This window comes from Lynx rufus, unplaced genomic scaffold, assembly GCF_022079265.1.
Source record: "Lynx rufus isolate CCGP_SWC_20201006 ecotype Redwood Valley unplaced genomic scaffold, mLynRuf1.p SCAF_5, whole genome shotgun sequence".
Classification (NCBI taxonomy): domain Eukaryota; kingdom Metazoa; phylum Chordata; class Mammalia; order Carnivora; family Felidae; genus Lynx; species Lynx rufus.
In genome coordinates, this window is record NW_025814867.1 from 71,679,267 (window position 1) to 71,692,622 (window position 13,356).

The 13,356-nt window shown below is 45.2% G+C and overlaps 1 protein-coding gene across 1 annotated transcript in view; it reads left to right on the top strand.

The window, feature by feature from the left end:
* USP13 (ubiquitin specific peptidase 13) overlaps positions 1-13,356 on the top strand; it is a 117,532-nt gene that overhangs the window by 63,965 nt on the left and 40,211 nt on the right. The window contains exons 9-11 of the mRNA XM_047099561.1: positions 1,488-1,559; positions 2,154-2,247; positions 12,041-12,166. Of these exons, the coding sequence (XP_046955517.1) occupies positions 1,488-1,559; positions 2,154-2,247; positions 12,041-12,166 (292 nt within the window). The remainder of the gene's footprint in view (positions 1-1,487; positions 1,560-2,153; positions 2,248-12,040; positions 12,167-13,356) is intronic.

Genomic DNA, 13,356 nt, shown 5'->3' on the forward strand with positions numbered 1-13,356 from the left:
TGAGCGAGGGATTGGGATAGGGAAAGGGAGAGAGAGAATCCTAAAGAGGCTGCATGCTGGGTGTGGAGCCTGATGTGGGGTGGATCCGATCACCCTGGGATCATGACCTGAGGAAAACCAAGAGTCAGATGCCCAATCAACTGAGCCACCTAGGCGCCCCCCACAAATATTTTATGAGTGCCTTTTACATGTCAGATGCTATTCTAGTTCTGGAGATGCAGTGATTCAGATCATGTATCTGCCTTCATGGAGATTATACTCTTGTATATAATCTCTAGAGAGATGATAAACGAAGATAAATAAATTATAGAATTGCAAATACTGAAGCATGCCAAGAAGAAAGTCAGCCAGGGTCAGGTGATAGGGAATTAGGACGGGTGGAGAGGTGCCTTTTAAACAGACCTGAGATGGAGCAAGGGTCTGTGGAGAGAACATTCCGGGAAAGAGAGCAGATGGCATGACCTTGAAGCAGGTGTGAGCTTGGCATGTCCTGGCAAAGAAGGGCATGTGGCTGGTGTGTTGTGGTCTAGGGGAGAGGGATGGGAATGAGGTCAGAGAAGTGGGCAGAGCAGAGTGCATGAAGTGCCAGTGAAAGGGATCTGCTTCTAGATTCTTCTTTCTAGAGCTTTCACACTCAGAGAGTTAAAGCTTGAAAATGGAAAGATGAACAGCACAGAACAGAGGGTATGAAATAGGAAGTGAACTTGAGAAGTGAATGATTGTATAGTGAGATTAGCTGTGGGTGGTGGAAGTTGGCGCTGCTCTGTCAATGTAAACTGGTCAGAAGGACGGGTTGGGGACTGCTCAAGGGATCACAGACAGGGCAGGTACTTCCAGAAAACTGGTTCAGAGCATAGGTTTGGAGCCAGGCTGCCTGGGTGCACTCTGGGCTTCATCACTCCTTCCTTGGGTGACTTTGGAAGCATCCTGATTTCTTATCTCTCCAATGGGTAACAATAACCATCCCTTCCTCATATGGTTTTCATGAAGACCCAACCAGGTTATATAGAGACCCCTTAAGGGATAGTAGTTGTTACTCCTGTTATCATCATTATTCATTTTGATATGATTGGGATAATTTCCAGCCTTACCATTCGTTTTTGAGATGGCAGTTGTGATGGCATTAGCCGGTGGTTTCTGACTCTGGTTACATGTTATAGTCATTTGGGGGACTTTAAAAAGATTGCAAAGCCCAAGCCTCAGTCTCAGGCAACAACATCAGAACATCTGGGGGTGACCCTGGCTTTGGTATTTTTTTGAGAAACTTTTTAGGTGATTCTAACTCGCACCCAGGGTTGAGGCCCACTGATAGAAGCACAATGGAAGGCCATGAAGATAGCTGTAAAGGTAAGATTTCAGGAAAAGTTTTCTTTGGGTGGATGAGTTAACTTTGATAGAAAGACAAGAAGGTCTTAGCTAGGATGGCAGCTTATTTTATTTCTGTTCATTCACTTCCTACGTTTTGACTCTCCCTTCTCATTTTCTAGGTATGTGGGAAATCTTCCAAGAATATTTGACTACTCTCCTTTAGATCCAACACAGGATTTCAACACACAGATGTAAGTGCTGATTAAAAGGTATCTAAAGTTTTTTTTAGAAAAGTATCCAGTAAGTGTTCTTAGTGGTTATTGCTGGGTTGCAGAATTAAAGGCAATTCTCTTTTCTTTTTTATTTTCTGTATTTTTAAAAGTGTTATAAAATAAGCGTGTGTTACTTTTAGAAGAAGAAAGATATTAATAGTTATTTATAAAGGACTGAGGCTAGTTTAAAAATGACATCGGTATCAAGAAGAATGAAATAAATAAGTTAGTGTTTAAAGTTTTTAAGATTTATTTATTTTGAGAGAGAGTGTGAGCAGGGGAGGGTCAGAAAGAGAGGGGGAGAGAGAGAGAGAGAAAGAGAAAGAGAATCCCAAGGAGACTCTCAGCACAGAGCTGGACATGGGACTGGAACTCACAAACTGTGAAATCATGACCTGAGCCAAAATCAAGAGTCGGAAGCTTAACTGACTGAGCCACCCAGGCCTCCTTAAATAAGTTATTTTTGAGTAACCAAGGTAAAATGTTCCAGCTAAAAGCATTCGTAGATAATGTTAATATCTCTATGGGAAAACAACAATGACGCTTTTGTTTTTCTTTGTCCCTCCTGTCCAGGACTAAGTTAGGACACGGCCTTCTCTCAGGCCAGTATTCAAAGCCTCCAGTGAAATCTGAACTCATTGAACAGGTGATGAAGGAAGAACACAAGGTATGTGTCCCAGTGTTTGCCACATTGATATGCAGGTAGGAGGGGACTTAACCAGCTAAAATATGGATTTCCTATGTTTTGGCAATTGGTGGCTGTAAATTTAGGAAGGTATTAGAATAGCTATTTCATTTTGGAGTCTAGGGTGTCTGTGTGCTCTTAAAAGTTGTGGTAAGAAATAGCTAGGGTTGGTGTTTCTAGTCATAGTTGCTTTATGGATTTTATGTGCGTGCCATTGTCACTGGTTTTCAGAACAGTGTTCTTCATAAGATAGAGCTGAGATGGAAGGAATAAACCTGATACAAATATACAAACATTTTCTCCTTGGGCAGCATAATCTTGGCCCTTATAATGTCTTTTTTCTCCTAGGCCTCAACTTTGTTTGCTAGGATTTCTCAAGAAGCTGGTTGTTAAAAAGCAACACACACATTCCTATTCCACCTCCTCCTCCACCCTGCTCCCACCTTCAGAGTTGGGAATTCTGAATTTCTGGGGAGGGCTGGGTAGTTCTCGTTTTTGGTAAGCTCCTAGCAGATTTGTAAACCACACTCAGATATGAGAGACTCGGTTGGCCATTCAGTCACTGTTTATTGATAGAATAAATGAAAGATGCACCCCGTCTCCTAATAGGGAGACTTGCGTTTCCATGTGCCTACAGAATGGGCTACTGACCCCTCCCTGGGTGGTTCTGTTGCTCAACTCCAGAGGACACTGCTCACAACCTGGTCTTTTTGAGAGGTGCCCTTGAAATTCTGCAGTACACAGCTTACACAGCTGCGTTTGGCAGCCCGGCTCGTGGTGCTGCATATGGCCTGAATGGAGTGCGTGCCCCTTTTCTCTACCACCTGCTCTGCCCTCAGAGTGCTCTGTTTTGACTTAGTGGGCAAATCTGTTTCTCAAGTGTTGACCTCTGTGTTCCCACCTTCAGTCAGTCATCCTTAACAAGACTGACAGCAGGAATTCAAAGTGAATAAATGCTTGTTCATAACAAAGCTGGCTAGTTGGGGGAAGTGGAGAAGCTGGGAGAAGGGAGATTATGAAGGGAGCATTTAGAGGTGGGGAGAAGGAAGGGGCTTAAGAGGGTGGAGAGGGAAATAGATACTCCGAATGGCCAGGCTGGGAGATCAGAGTGGTGTGGGGGCAGGGAGATGCGTTGGTATCCACCATGGCGAGATAACGAGTCTTTCATCCATCCAAGACTGGAAGGCTCTCATCTGGGACACAGCTGAAGGGATGGTTTGGATGTGGGGCTGGAGTATGGGGGTTATTCAGGCTTCTTCCACCTCTGAGCTCCCATGAATCCTTGAAGAGGTGATGGTGAAAACAGCTGGGCCCAGCATTTTGTTTTCATCACATTTTATCCTGGGTTTTCATCCACGCTGTGTCACTTTGTGGGACACTTCTGGGTCAGAGCCCACCTTCCCTGGTGGAGGAGAAGGAGACTGGATTGGGACTCGGGGACTCTGGCTTCCTTTCCTGGCTCTGCAAGGAGCTGTGAGATCATGGGCTAGTCACGCAAGCTTCCAACCCCAGCGGTCAAATGGCAGAATTGGTGTGGGTGGTGGTTGTGACTGTTGCAGGTGTGAAGGTTGTCTCTCCAGTGTAAATAAAATCTGTGTGTATTCCTGCCTGGTGTCGTGCTTTTGGAGTCTCCTCATTTGAGAAAATATAGAATAAAAATCATCAACTTAGTAATATTTGCAAGTAAAGTTTGGTTTGGTTAATATTACAGTGTCCTTTTACATTAGAAAAAAAGTAGTTCTTATATGAGTAAGGCATGTATTTATTCAAATTCTATGAATAGTGACTGCTTGGGGCCCTTGCCCCCTCCTCACTGTTGGGTTTAGTGACTGTGGTACAGTAGCTCTGTGATCTCCAGGGTCTGTAGCCTACAAGTGGGAACCCCAGCTTTGTCTGGCCCAACATGGGTAACCCAGCATTTAGGCCATATTTGGCCTGTAGGTATGTTTCCTTGGCCCACACATAAACACCTGAATTCCAGCTTCTCTTAAACCCTAAGACCCTGTGGCGATTCCAGGCCCATGATAGCAGATGGCTGGAGCTGAGTAGCAGCCCTCCCTTCAAACAGGACACACAGTCCCCAGCTGGCTCCAGTCCCTTTGTGATTCGTGACTTGGCCAGTATGCTGTTGCATTTGAGTGTGTGACCTTTAATCTAGATGATCTGTGAAATCCTTTCCTGCTCCAAGGTACCGTGATCTAATGGTCTTAGAGAAAGGATCCTGAATGTGACCAGTAGTACAATGTGCATCTTGGGAGTGTGGGGAAGACCATCTAGCTGGGTGGGGTACAAGTGAGCCTTTGATTCAGAGATCACCAGGGTCTCTTTAACATTCAAAAAGAGCTTGAGTTGACCATACAATCTGTGGCCCTGGGGGAGTCAGTTTTAAGCTGCTATTTGAACAGACAAGTGATTCATAGCAAAAATCTCCATTTCCCTTCCCAGTGGAGGGAATTGCTTTCTGAGGCATCAGGATTTTCACTGGCAGTTGGTTTCAGAGAAACCAGTTTGTGAGACTCTTCTCTGAGGTGTCAGGAGCTCTTTGGTGAGGTGGCCTTGTCCCAGGCCTGTGGCTTTTGTGATTTGTAATGTGCCTGAAATGCCCTAAGAGAAGAAAGAAGGTGTGCTAAAGCAGAGAAGGGGATGGATTACAAGAGGAATGTGTTGTGGAAGGGAGAGAGCATGAGAGAGAAGTCAGAGCCACCACGTGGTGGGAAGGTCTTTTTACACGGCCACCACCACCACCAGCAATACTAATCGCTAAGATTGCATAGTGCTGAGGAAAGGCCTGGCTCTTCCTGTATGTTCGCTAATGCACAGAAACCTTGCCTAAAGTTACACAGTTAGTGAGTGGCAGAGCTGGGATTTACACCAGGCAGGCTGGCCCCTGAGTCTGCATTTGACCCCTACATTATTCTGTATCCCTGATAGTTGTTCTGGCTTTGCTTCAGGCTTTCCAGTGCCTCAGTGTGTGGATGGTGTAGGTGGATGACAACAGGGGGTCCTTAAAGTTTGCAGAATTGCCAGGTGGCCCAGCAACTTGTGTTTCTCAATACCTCTGTCTTACATCTTGGGTCCTTTCTAGGCTACATGCTTCCTAGTATTAAGTTGGTCTTCTGTAGACCAAGGCAAAATCTAGTTTTTATGTACACATGCTTAATGCACATTTTCATCTATAAAAAGATTTGCTGTATTTGTTTTGGGCACTGCCATTTCTACATGAATTTGTTGAATTGATTTTTAAAATTAAATTGCATCTGCTGTAGATAAAACCTCCTCACTTTTATAAAAGGACGCTTTTCTTCTTCTTCAAAAAATACTCCTGATTTTATGCATTCTAAGACCATGCTTTCACACATTTTAATGCTGAATAACTCTAATTTATTTCTTCTTCCGAAGATAACATGTTTTAAACAATTCTGTATTTTAAACAAACTGCATTTCTTACATGACAATTCATTTGATTTCCCCTCTAAAAAAAACTTGATGAGGAATTACCGGTCTTAGTTTTTGATCACCATGAGATTACCAGTGTTCTGCTTTGAGGTGATGTAATTTTACTCCCAAGCATAAGAGCTTTATTTTCGCTAACCTCCATTTTTCTTGGTGGGGAAAATGTAACATTTCTAACTCACTTTTTGAAATATGAAAAATAGCTTGGGGAAAGCCCTCTGCTCCTTTCTCTTTGGAGATTTGGGGTTTGAATCTGGGTTAGGAACTACTGGCCCAAGGTTTATGGTTTAAGATTAATAAAAGTTTAAATGAACAGATGCCATACACGTGTACTGGGGACAGGCTGAGATGCATCTAGCTTTCTTTTTATTCCTGTGGTCTTACAATGTAAATATCCATACGGGTGTTGCTCTAATGTGATACAAAGCCCCACTCTTCCTGTGTGTTTATTAATTAAAGCTTTAGGCTCAGCAGAATGTGAGTGGAGAGTATCTGGCTGCTTTCTTGGTGCAGAGTTAAACAGAAAGCCCTGTATAAATAAGCATGTGGGAAAGATTCTGAACACCATAGTCCTCTCGCTAATTTTAGCTGATCTGTTTTGCAATTGCTGATGGAGAAAGTAAGTACTGTATCCTATAAATATGACAGGTTCCTTAGGTGGTTGCTATTTTGGAGACTCCTGGGGCTCCCTCTTAATAAAGTTAGTTGTTGAGACTAGCCATTGCTTCAGGTGTTTTAAGAGCTGGCTCATGGTGAGAGTGCATGCTTCCTGAAGGCAGGTCTGACTCTTGGTCAGGTCTGGTCACTCCCTCTCATCTTGTGTGGTGATAGACCCATAGGGGACACTGGGATGATGTCAGTGACCCACTGCCAACTAAGAGATGTGGTTTCTGTGACTTCGTTCTTTGGTTCTTATTTTGGTTTTTTGGTTTCTTTTAACTAACTGCCTTATCCAGAGCCTGGTCTTAAAAAACATTTTTTTTTTTTTTAATTTGCAAATATGCACACAAGTAGCATTGTGTAGCTTTAGCAATCACCATTCTGCCAGTCTGGTTTCAGCAGTCCTCCCTGAGCTCAACTTTTCCTCCCTGTTCTCTTCCTCTTTCCTCCCCTTCCTCTCCCTTCTCTTCCCCGCAGGATTTTAACACAAAACCCAAGCATCCTCCTTTTCTACCTGTACATGTTCAGTATGCAACTGTGACTAGAATGCCTCCCCCCCCCGCATAAAAATCGTGTTAAAAGTTGTTTAAAGTGTTAGTAGCACAGTAACAAAATTCACAACCATTCCTTAGTATCATCTAATATGCAGTCCATGCCCGGAGTTTCCCCTGCAGTATCAAAGATGACTTTTACAAATCCCCCTCCCTTTTTTTCTGCAAGCTATTGATTTATGGAAGGAGCTGAATCATCTGCCCCAGGATTGCTTTAAAGATTGTTGCCTTTTTCAGCTTGTGTTCCTGATAAGCTGGAAGCTAGATCTGGAAGATTTTGGACTATGCTAGATATGAAGGGAACATACTAATAGTTGAGTATGGGAATTAGTAAGACTTCCATCTGAAGTCAGATAGAAAAGGTGTGGGGCATGGGCACAGGCAGACAGGCCAGCTGATGACCAAGACATTAACTGTGGAGTTCAGCTAGTTTTAACTAAGATGCTTGAACCCGGTGAAAGCCGGGAGCTGGTCTGCAGTGTGACGTGGAGAGGAAGAGATAGCGTCTCTCTGGTTAGGAAGCTTCTTCAAATAACTTTTCAATGGTAAACAGGCTATAGCTTGACAGAGGATCGAACAAAGGATTAAGAAAGGTCAGTCCAGGGAAAACAAATGAAATGGGCACAGAAAGAGAAGAGGTGTGGGGGTGGGTAATGAATGAGGCTGGGCCACGGCCCAGTGCGGGGCTGAGGTGCTGGGGTTCTCACCACAGTCCCTGTTGAAACTTCTCCTCCCAGTTGTACGACCACACAGTGAATGGCACAGAGCAGCAGCCAGCTTTTCTGAATTTACTGACTTGTTGAACTTTCCAAGGCAGCTGCTTTGATGGGGACTGGCAGCCACATCGGGTTGAAGTGCAGCTTGCAGGAAGAAATGCCATCCGCAGCAGGCAGTGAGTGCGTGTGTATGTGAATGCCTAAAGATAAAGCTCACTGTGAAAAGACTCATTCCGTGTGGTGCCTCTGCACTGCCAAGAGCAGAGGAATAGTTGCTGGACTGGCCTGGAATGTTGACTCCAGAAGCGTGTGGGTTTGAAGAGGGCTCAGTCAGAGTCCAAGGCATACTGTTTTCCTTTTTTCAGCAACTGGTGAGATGGACTCAGGGCCATCAGAGATGAGAGCTAGTAATTATTACTAGCAGTATTAAGACATGGGATAGGGGTGCTGGGTGGCTCAGCTGGTTGAGTGTCTGACTCTTGGTCTTGGCTCAGGTCATGATCTCATGGTTCCTGAGTTTGAGCCCCATGTCGGGCTCTGCGCTGATGATGCACAGAGGATATTTTGGATTCTGTCTCTCCTTCTCCTCTCTGCCCCTCCTCTGCTTGTGCACTCTCTACCAAAAAAAAAAAAAAAAAAAAAAAAAAAAAAAAAAAAAAAAAAGACCTGGGATAAAGAGAGAGACAGACACACACAGGGAGACAGACAGTGAGATAGCAAGTAACTGACTTCTGTAGCTGTGTGATCTTGGGCCAGTTACTTAATACTTCTTTGCTTCAGTTTCCTCATCTGTCAAGTGGAGAAAATCATCATCATTATCATCACCTCGTCAGGTTAGGTGAGTTAAGCAAGATACATGTATAAAGTAGTCAGAACTGTGCCTGACATCTAGTAAGTATTTATCCACGTACCTAGAACAATGGCTGACATGTTATAGCACTAAGTAAATTTCTGTTAAATGAATGAATAAATGTTAGCCGTGATGCAAGGCATTATTTTTGTGTGCTTGTGTTGGGTGACACCGTGTGGTAGACAGGCATCAAGCAGTGTGAGTGAAGAGAGTTACGCTTGTTACATCGTCCCCGGGAGGTCTTTATACAGGTAGTAACATTAATTATCAGGTGTAAATTGGTCTTCATCTAGCACTGGAAGCATATCTGACGCCACGCATGTGTGTAAGCTGGTCATTTATGTACAGTTTCCAGGTCCTCAGATGCCCAAATGCTCCCACTTTGGAGAATTCTCCTTTAAGAGCTGCTGGCGCTGTTGTGGGTCTTCTGCAGTGTTCCTCAGCATTTGTTATGGACATGTGTGTTGTCTTTCATTTCCCCATGGTCTCTCAGCTCTCGGAAGGTAGAATCCCCAGTAGTGCTCTGCGTGATGTAGGTGATTAGTAAATACTGGATGACAGGGTTAGGTCACATATATATTCAACAAGATAGGAAAAATCACCAGAGTTTTATTAGAAACGTTGCTTTTAGGAAATATGTGTTGGGGAGATTTTACACGTAGAGCCGCTATGGGACTGCAGGGAGATGGGTACGAGAGTTTTCCCATCCCCCGTTGCATCTGATTGTGTGATTGTGCACACCTAACATGGTCCCTGGACCCTAGGCATTGACCTGGATGTCTAGGAGATCTCATAGAAGTGTGAAACGTGGCCTCCACCTGCTAAAGCCTGCAGTGAGGCCAAGGAGGTGGGCCAGAGCAGACTGGAAGTTACAGAAAGTGGGAGGCACGCTGTGCTGTGTGCTCAGTGATGGCCCGCCCAGGGACCACATTCCCTGGACTGCAGAGGGGAATGTGGCCCAGAAGCTGAGCAAGTGGAGGTTTTTTTTTTTTTCCAATATATGAAATTTATTGTCAAATTGGTTTCCATACAACACCCAGTGCTCATCCCAAAAGGTGCCCTCCTCAATACCCATCACCCACCCTCCCCTCCCTCCCACCCCCCATCAACCCTCATTTTGTTCTCAGTTTTTAAGAGTCTCTTATGCTTTGGCTCTCTCCCACTCTAACCTCTTTTTTTTTTTTTTTTTCCTTCCCCTCCCCCATGGGTTTCTGTTAAGTTTCTCAGGATAGCAAGTGGAGGTTTTGAGAAGAAGTAGGTGTGCAGCAGCCGCACAGTTTGCACAGTACATGAACCACTTCCTCTGCTTGCTTGGCAAGCTGAGGTTTGTCTCACTGAGACCTACTGTGTGCTACAGCTGCCACTCCCTATCTTTGCTTCAGAGAGCTTGGAATTGGAATCACAACTGGAGTTCATTCTGGTTCTGCTCTGTTAGCTGCATGACAATCTGGTCGTAAGACCTCTTTGAGTTGAAAGATCTGTCTGGCACTTCTCTGCTCGTCTCTGTTTCTGTAGCTATCAGGTGAGGATAACGGAAGTCCCTTCTTTGCGGGGTTCTTGTGAGTATTGAGTGAAGTGACATGTAACACCATTATTAGATGGGTGAACTTGGAGGGGACTCAGGAAACAGCTTTATCATGAGCCCACCTCTGTCCTCCGTGGTGATATGGACTCATCCTGTTCTGCCTCTTCAGAGCATCTCAGGCAGATCGCCTAGATTTCCAGTGATTTCCTGCAGATTACCAGCATTAAAAAGTCCAGTTCACATCAAAGGCAGTTGAAAGCATCTCTCCCCTACCAGGCTCGGGAGTCATGGAAACCAGCAGTGCACAAGGGCTAGCTAGCATCAGCATCCTCTGGTAGCTTTGTGTCCTTGCTCCCTCTGGCTCTGGCCCCTCTAAAGTCAAGTAAGGATCAAGGGATGGAGATACTAGACAAGAGGCAGAGCCTTTCACTGAGCTAGTGTGTTTGGCTTCCTCTTGGCTGCCATGTGTATTCTGCCATGGTTAGCCTTTTTGTAGGGGCACATTAGTGCTTCCTTAGAGGTGTCCCTCCTCCTTGCTTGTCTCCTCAGGGACCTCCACAGGGACCTTTCCCTATTTTCTGTTCAACTGACTTCTGTAACCCCCACCTTGGCTCCTGCCTCAAGTCTCCTCTGCCAGCTGACTTTCCATCATCTTATGCAGTGTCCTTTCTGAAGGAGCCTGGCTACTATTTTTCTGGTCCCCAGGGAAGTTCACATATCCTTATCTATCAGAGTTGTCCCTGCCACCCACTCTTTGCACTCTGTCATCCTGGCAGCTGCTGCTAGCCTCCTCCAGCTTCTCCAGGCAAGGGGCAAGCTCCTGGAAACAACCCGTGCTCTGATCCAGAAACAGCCAAGGGCATGCTCATGAGCCTGAGCACTCTGCAGCGGTTACTGGGGGCATGCTGTGCCATTTCCTCTCTTGGAGGTACAGGCATACCTCGAAGAGAATGTGGGTTTGGTTCCAGACCACCACAATAAAGGGAATACTGCAATGAAGGGAGCAAAATGAATTTTTTGGTTTCCTGGTGCATATAAAAGCTATGTTTATACGACACTGTGGCCTACTTTTTTTAATTTTATTTTTTTAATGTTTACTTATTTTTGAGAGAGAGAGATACAGAGACAGAGCACAAACAGGGGAGGGTCAGAGAATCTGAAGCAGGCTCCAGGCTTGAACTCGTGAATCGAGAGATCGTGACCTGAGTCGGAGTTGGATGCTCAACCGACTGAGCCACCCAGGCGCCCTAACACTGTGGCCTATTAAGTGTGCGGTAGCATTATGTCTAAAAAAATCCCCCAAAACAATGTGCATACCTTAATGAAAAATACCTTACTGCCAAAAAATGCTAATCATCATCTGAGCTTTCGGTGAGTTGTAAGTACTGATCACAGGTCACCATAACAAATATACAATAATGAAAAAGTTTGAAATATTTTGAGAATTAAGCAACATTTGACACACAGACACAAAATGAACGAATGCAATTGGAAAAATGGCGCCCACAGACTTGTTTGGTGCAGGGCGGCCACACACCTTCATTCAGTTTGTAAAAAAACACAGTATCGTCGAGTCACGGTAAAGTCAAGCACGATAAAATGAGGTCTGCTGCACCCCCGTCTCTATGGGGGCTTCTCTCAGACTCTCTCACAAGGAGGGAAGGGGGTGCTGCAGAGCTCTCCTCCCCTTTGGCCTCCTTCAGAGAACCCCCACTCCTGCCTCTCTTGCCTGCCCTGAAGTGGGCCATAATGGCCTGCCTTGGAGCATGTCCTGTGAAGATGGGTCGAATAATGCCTTTCTTTAGAGAGTGGAGGTGTTTCTCCTGTGTTTCATTAGTGCGGTGCCTGCTGCACACTAAACGTCCAGCGAACGTTGGCTGTCATCACTGTTTAACTTCTGTGGGCTTTAGTGGTCTCATCTGAAAATTGGGACTTATGGTCATCCCTACCCTGCTGGCTGCTCAGTGCTGTTAACGTGTGTGAAACTATTGTGTAAGTTGGTTTTATTTTTACATCTCAGCCTCAACAGAATGGGATCTCTCCACGCATGTTTAAGGCCTTCGTAAGCAAGAGCCACCCGGAATTCTCCTCTAATAGACAGCAGGATGCCCAGGAGTTCTTCTTGCACCTGGTGAATCTAGTAGAGGTGAGAAGGCGGTTTTCCAAACTGCTCAAAGTGTTGTAAGAGGTGTGCCCAATCCGCAGGTGCAGCCCATTGTGTTGTGGCCAGGGTGCCTACCCCCCGCCCCTTTCCCGAATCTCTCATGGTCCAAGCTCGTGTGGCATTGGTGTGAGGCTTGCTCTGCGCAGCCCGTTTGGCAGAGTCGCTTCTCAGTCCCTGTTTTCTAGCACTTCTGGATCTTCCTGTTCTTCTTTAATTTGTACTTACAAGAGTGTTTGTCCATAATTTCATTCACAGGTTTTTTGGTCTCCATGACAGACGTCCTTAAGAGGCGGGTGTGGTCTTTGGTGTCCTTGTGCCACCACTCAGAAGAGATGGGCACGTTCTACTTACAGCAGAGTCAAATCACATTAAATGCTGTGGTTTTTCAAAGCTACTGAGAATTTGTGATTAAACTATTTTCCTTCTTAAAAAACAGCCGCTTTTTCCTGATTACAAACATGTTCTTGTGGAAAATATAAAAAGGCAGAAAGAAAATAAAAATCACCAGTGAGAACAGCCCCTACCAACAACCAGTGCTAACATTTTGGTGTCTGACCTACCAGTCTCTTTCTGGGTGCATTTTTAAAAAAAATTTTTTTTTAACGTTTATTTATTTTTGAGACAGAGAGAGAGAGACAGAGCATGAACGGGGGAGGGGGAGAGAGAGAGGGAGACACAGAATCGGAAGCAGGCTCCAGGCTCTGAGCCATCAGCCCAGAGCCCGATGTGGGGCTCGAACTCACGGACTGTGAGATCGTGACCTGAGCTGAGTCGGACGCTTAACCGACTGAGCCACCCAGGCACCCCTGGGTGCATTTTTTTAAAGCAGGTTTCAAACCCACTGGGACTTGAACTCACGACCCTGGGATCAAGACCTGAGCTGAGATCAAGAGTCGGATGCTTAACTGACTGAGCCACCCAGGCACCTCCCTGGGTGCATTTATTAATTCTCTCCAGACTGTTTCATAAGCATTGTTTTCTTTTCTTTCTTTTTAAAAATTTTTTAATGTTTATTTATTTTTGAGAGACAGAGACAGGGTGTGAGCAGGGGAGGGGCAGAGAGAGAGGGAGACAGAATCTGAAGCAGCTCCAGGCTCCAAGCCGTCAGCACAGGGCATGACGCGGGGCTCGAACTCACTAACTGTGAGATCATGACTTGAGCTGAAGTCGGA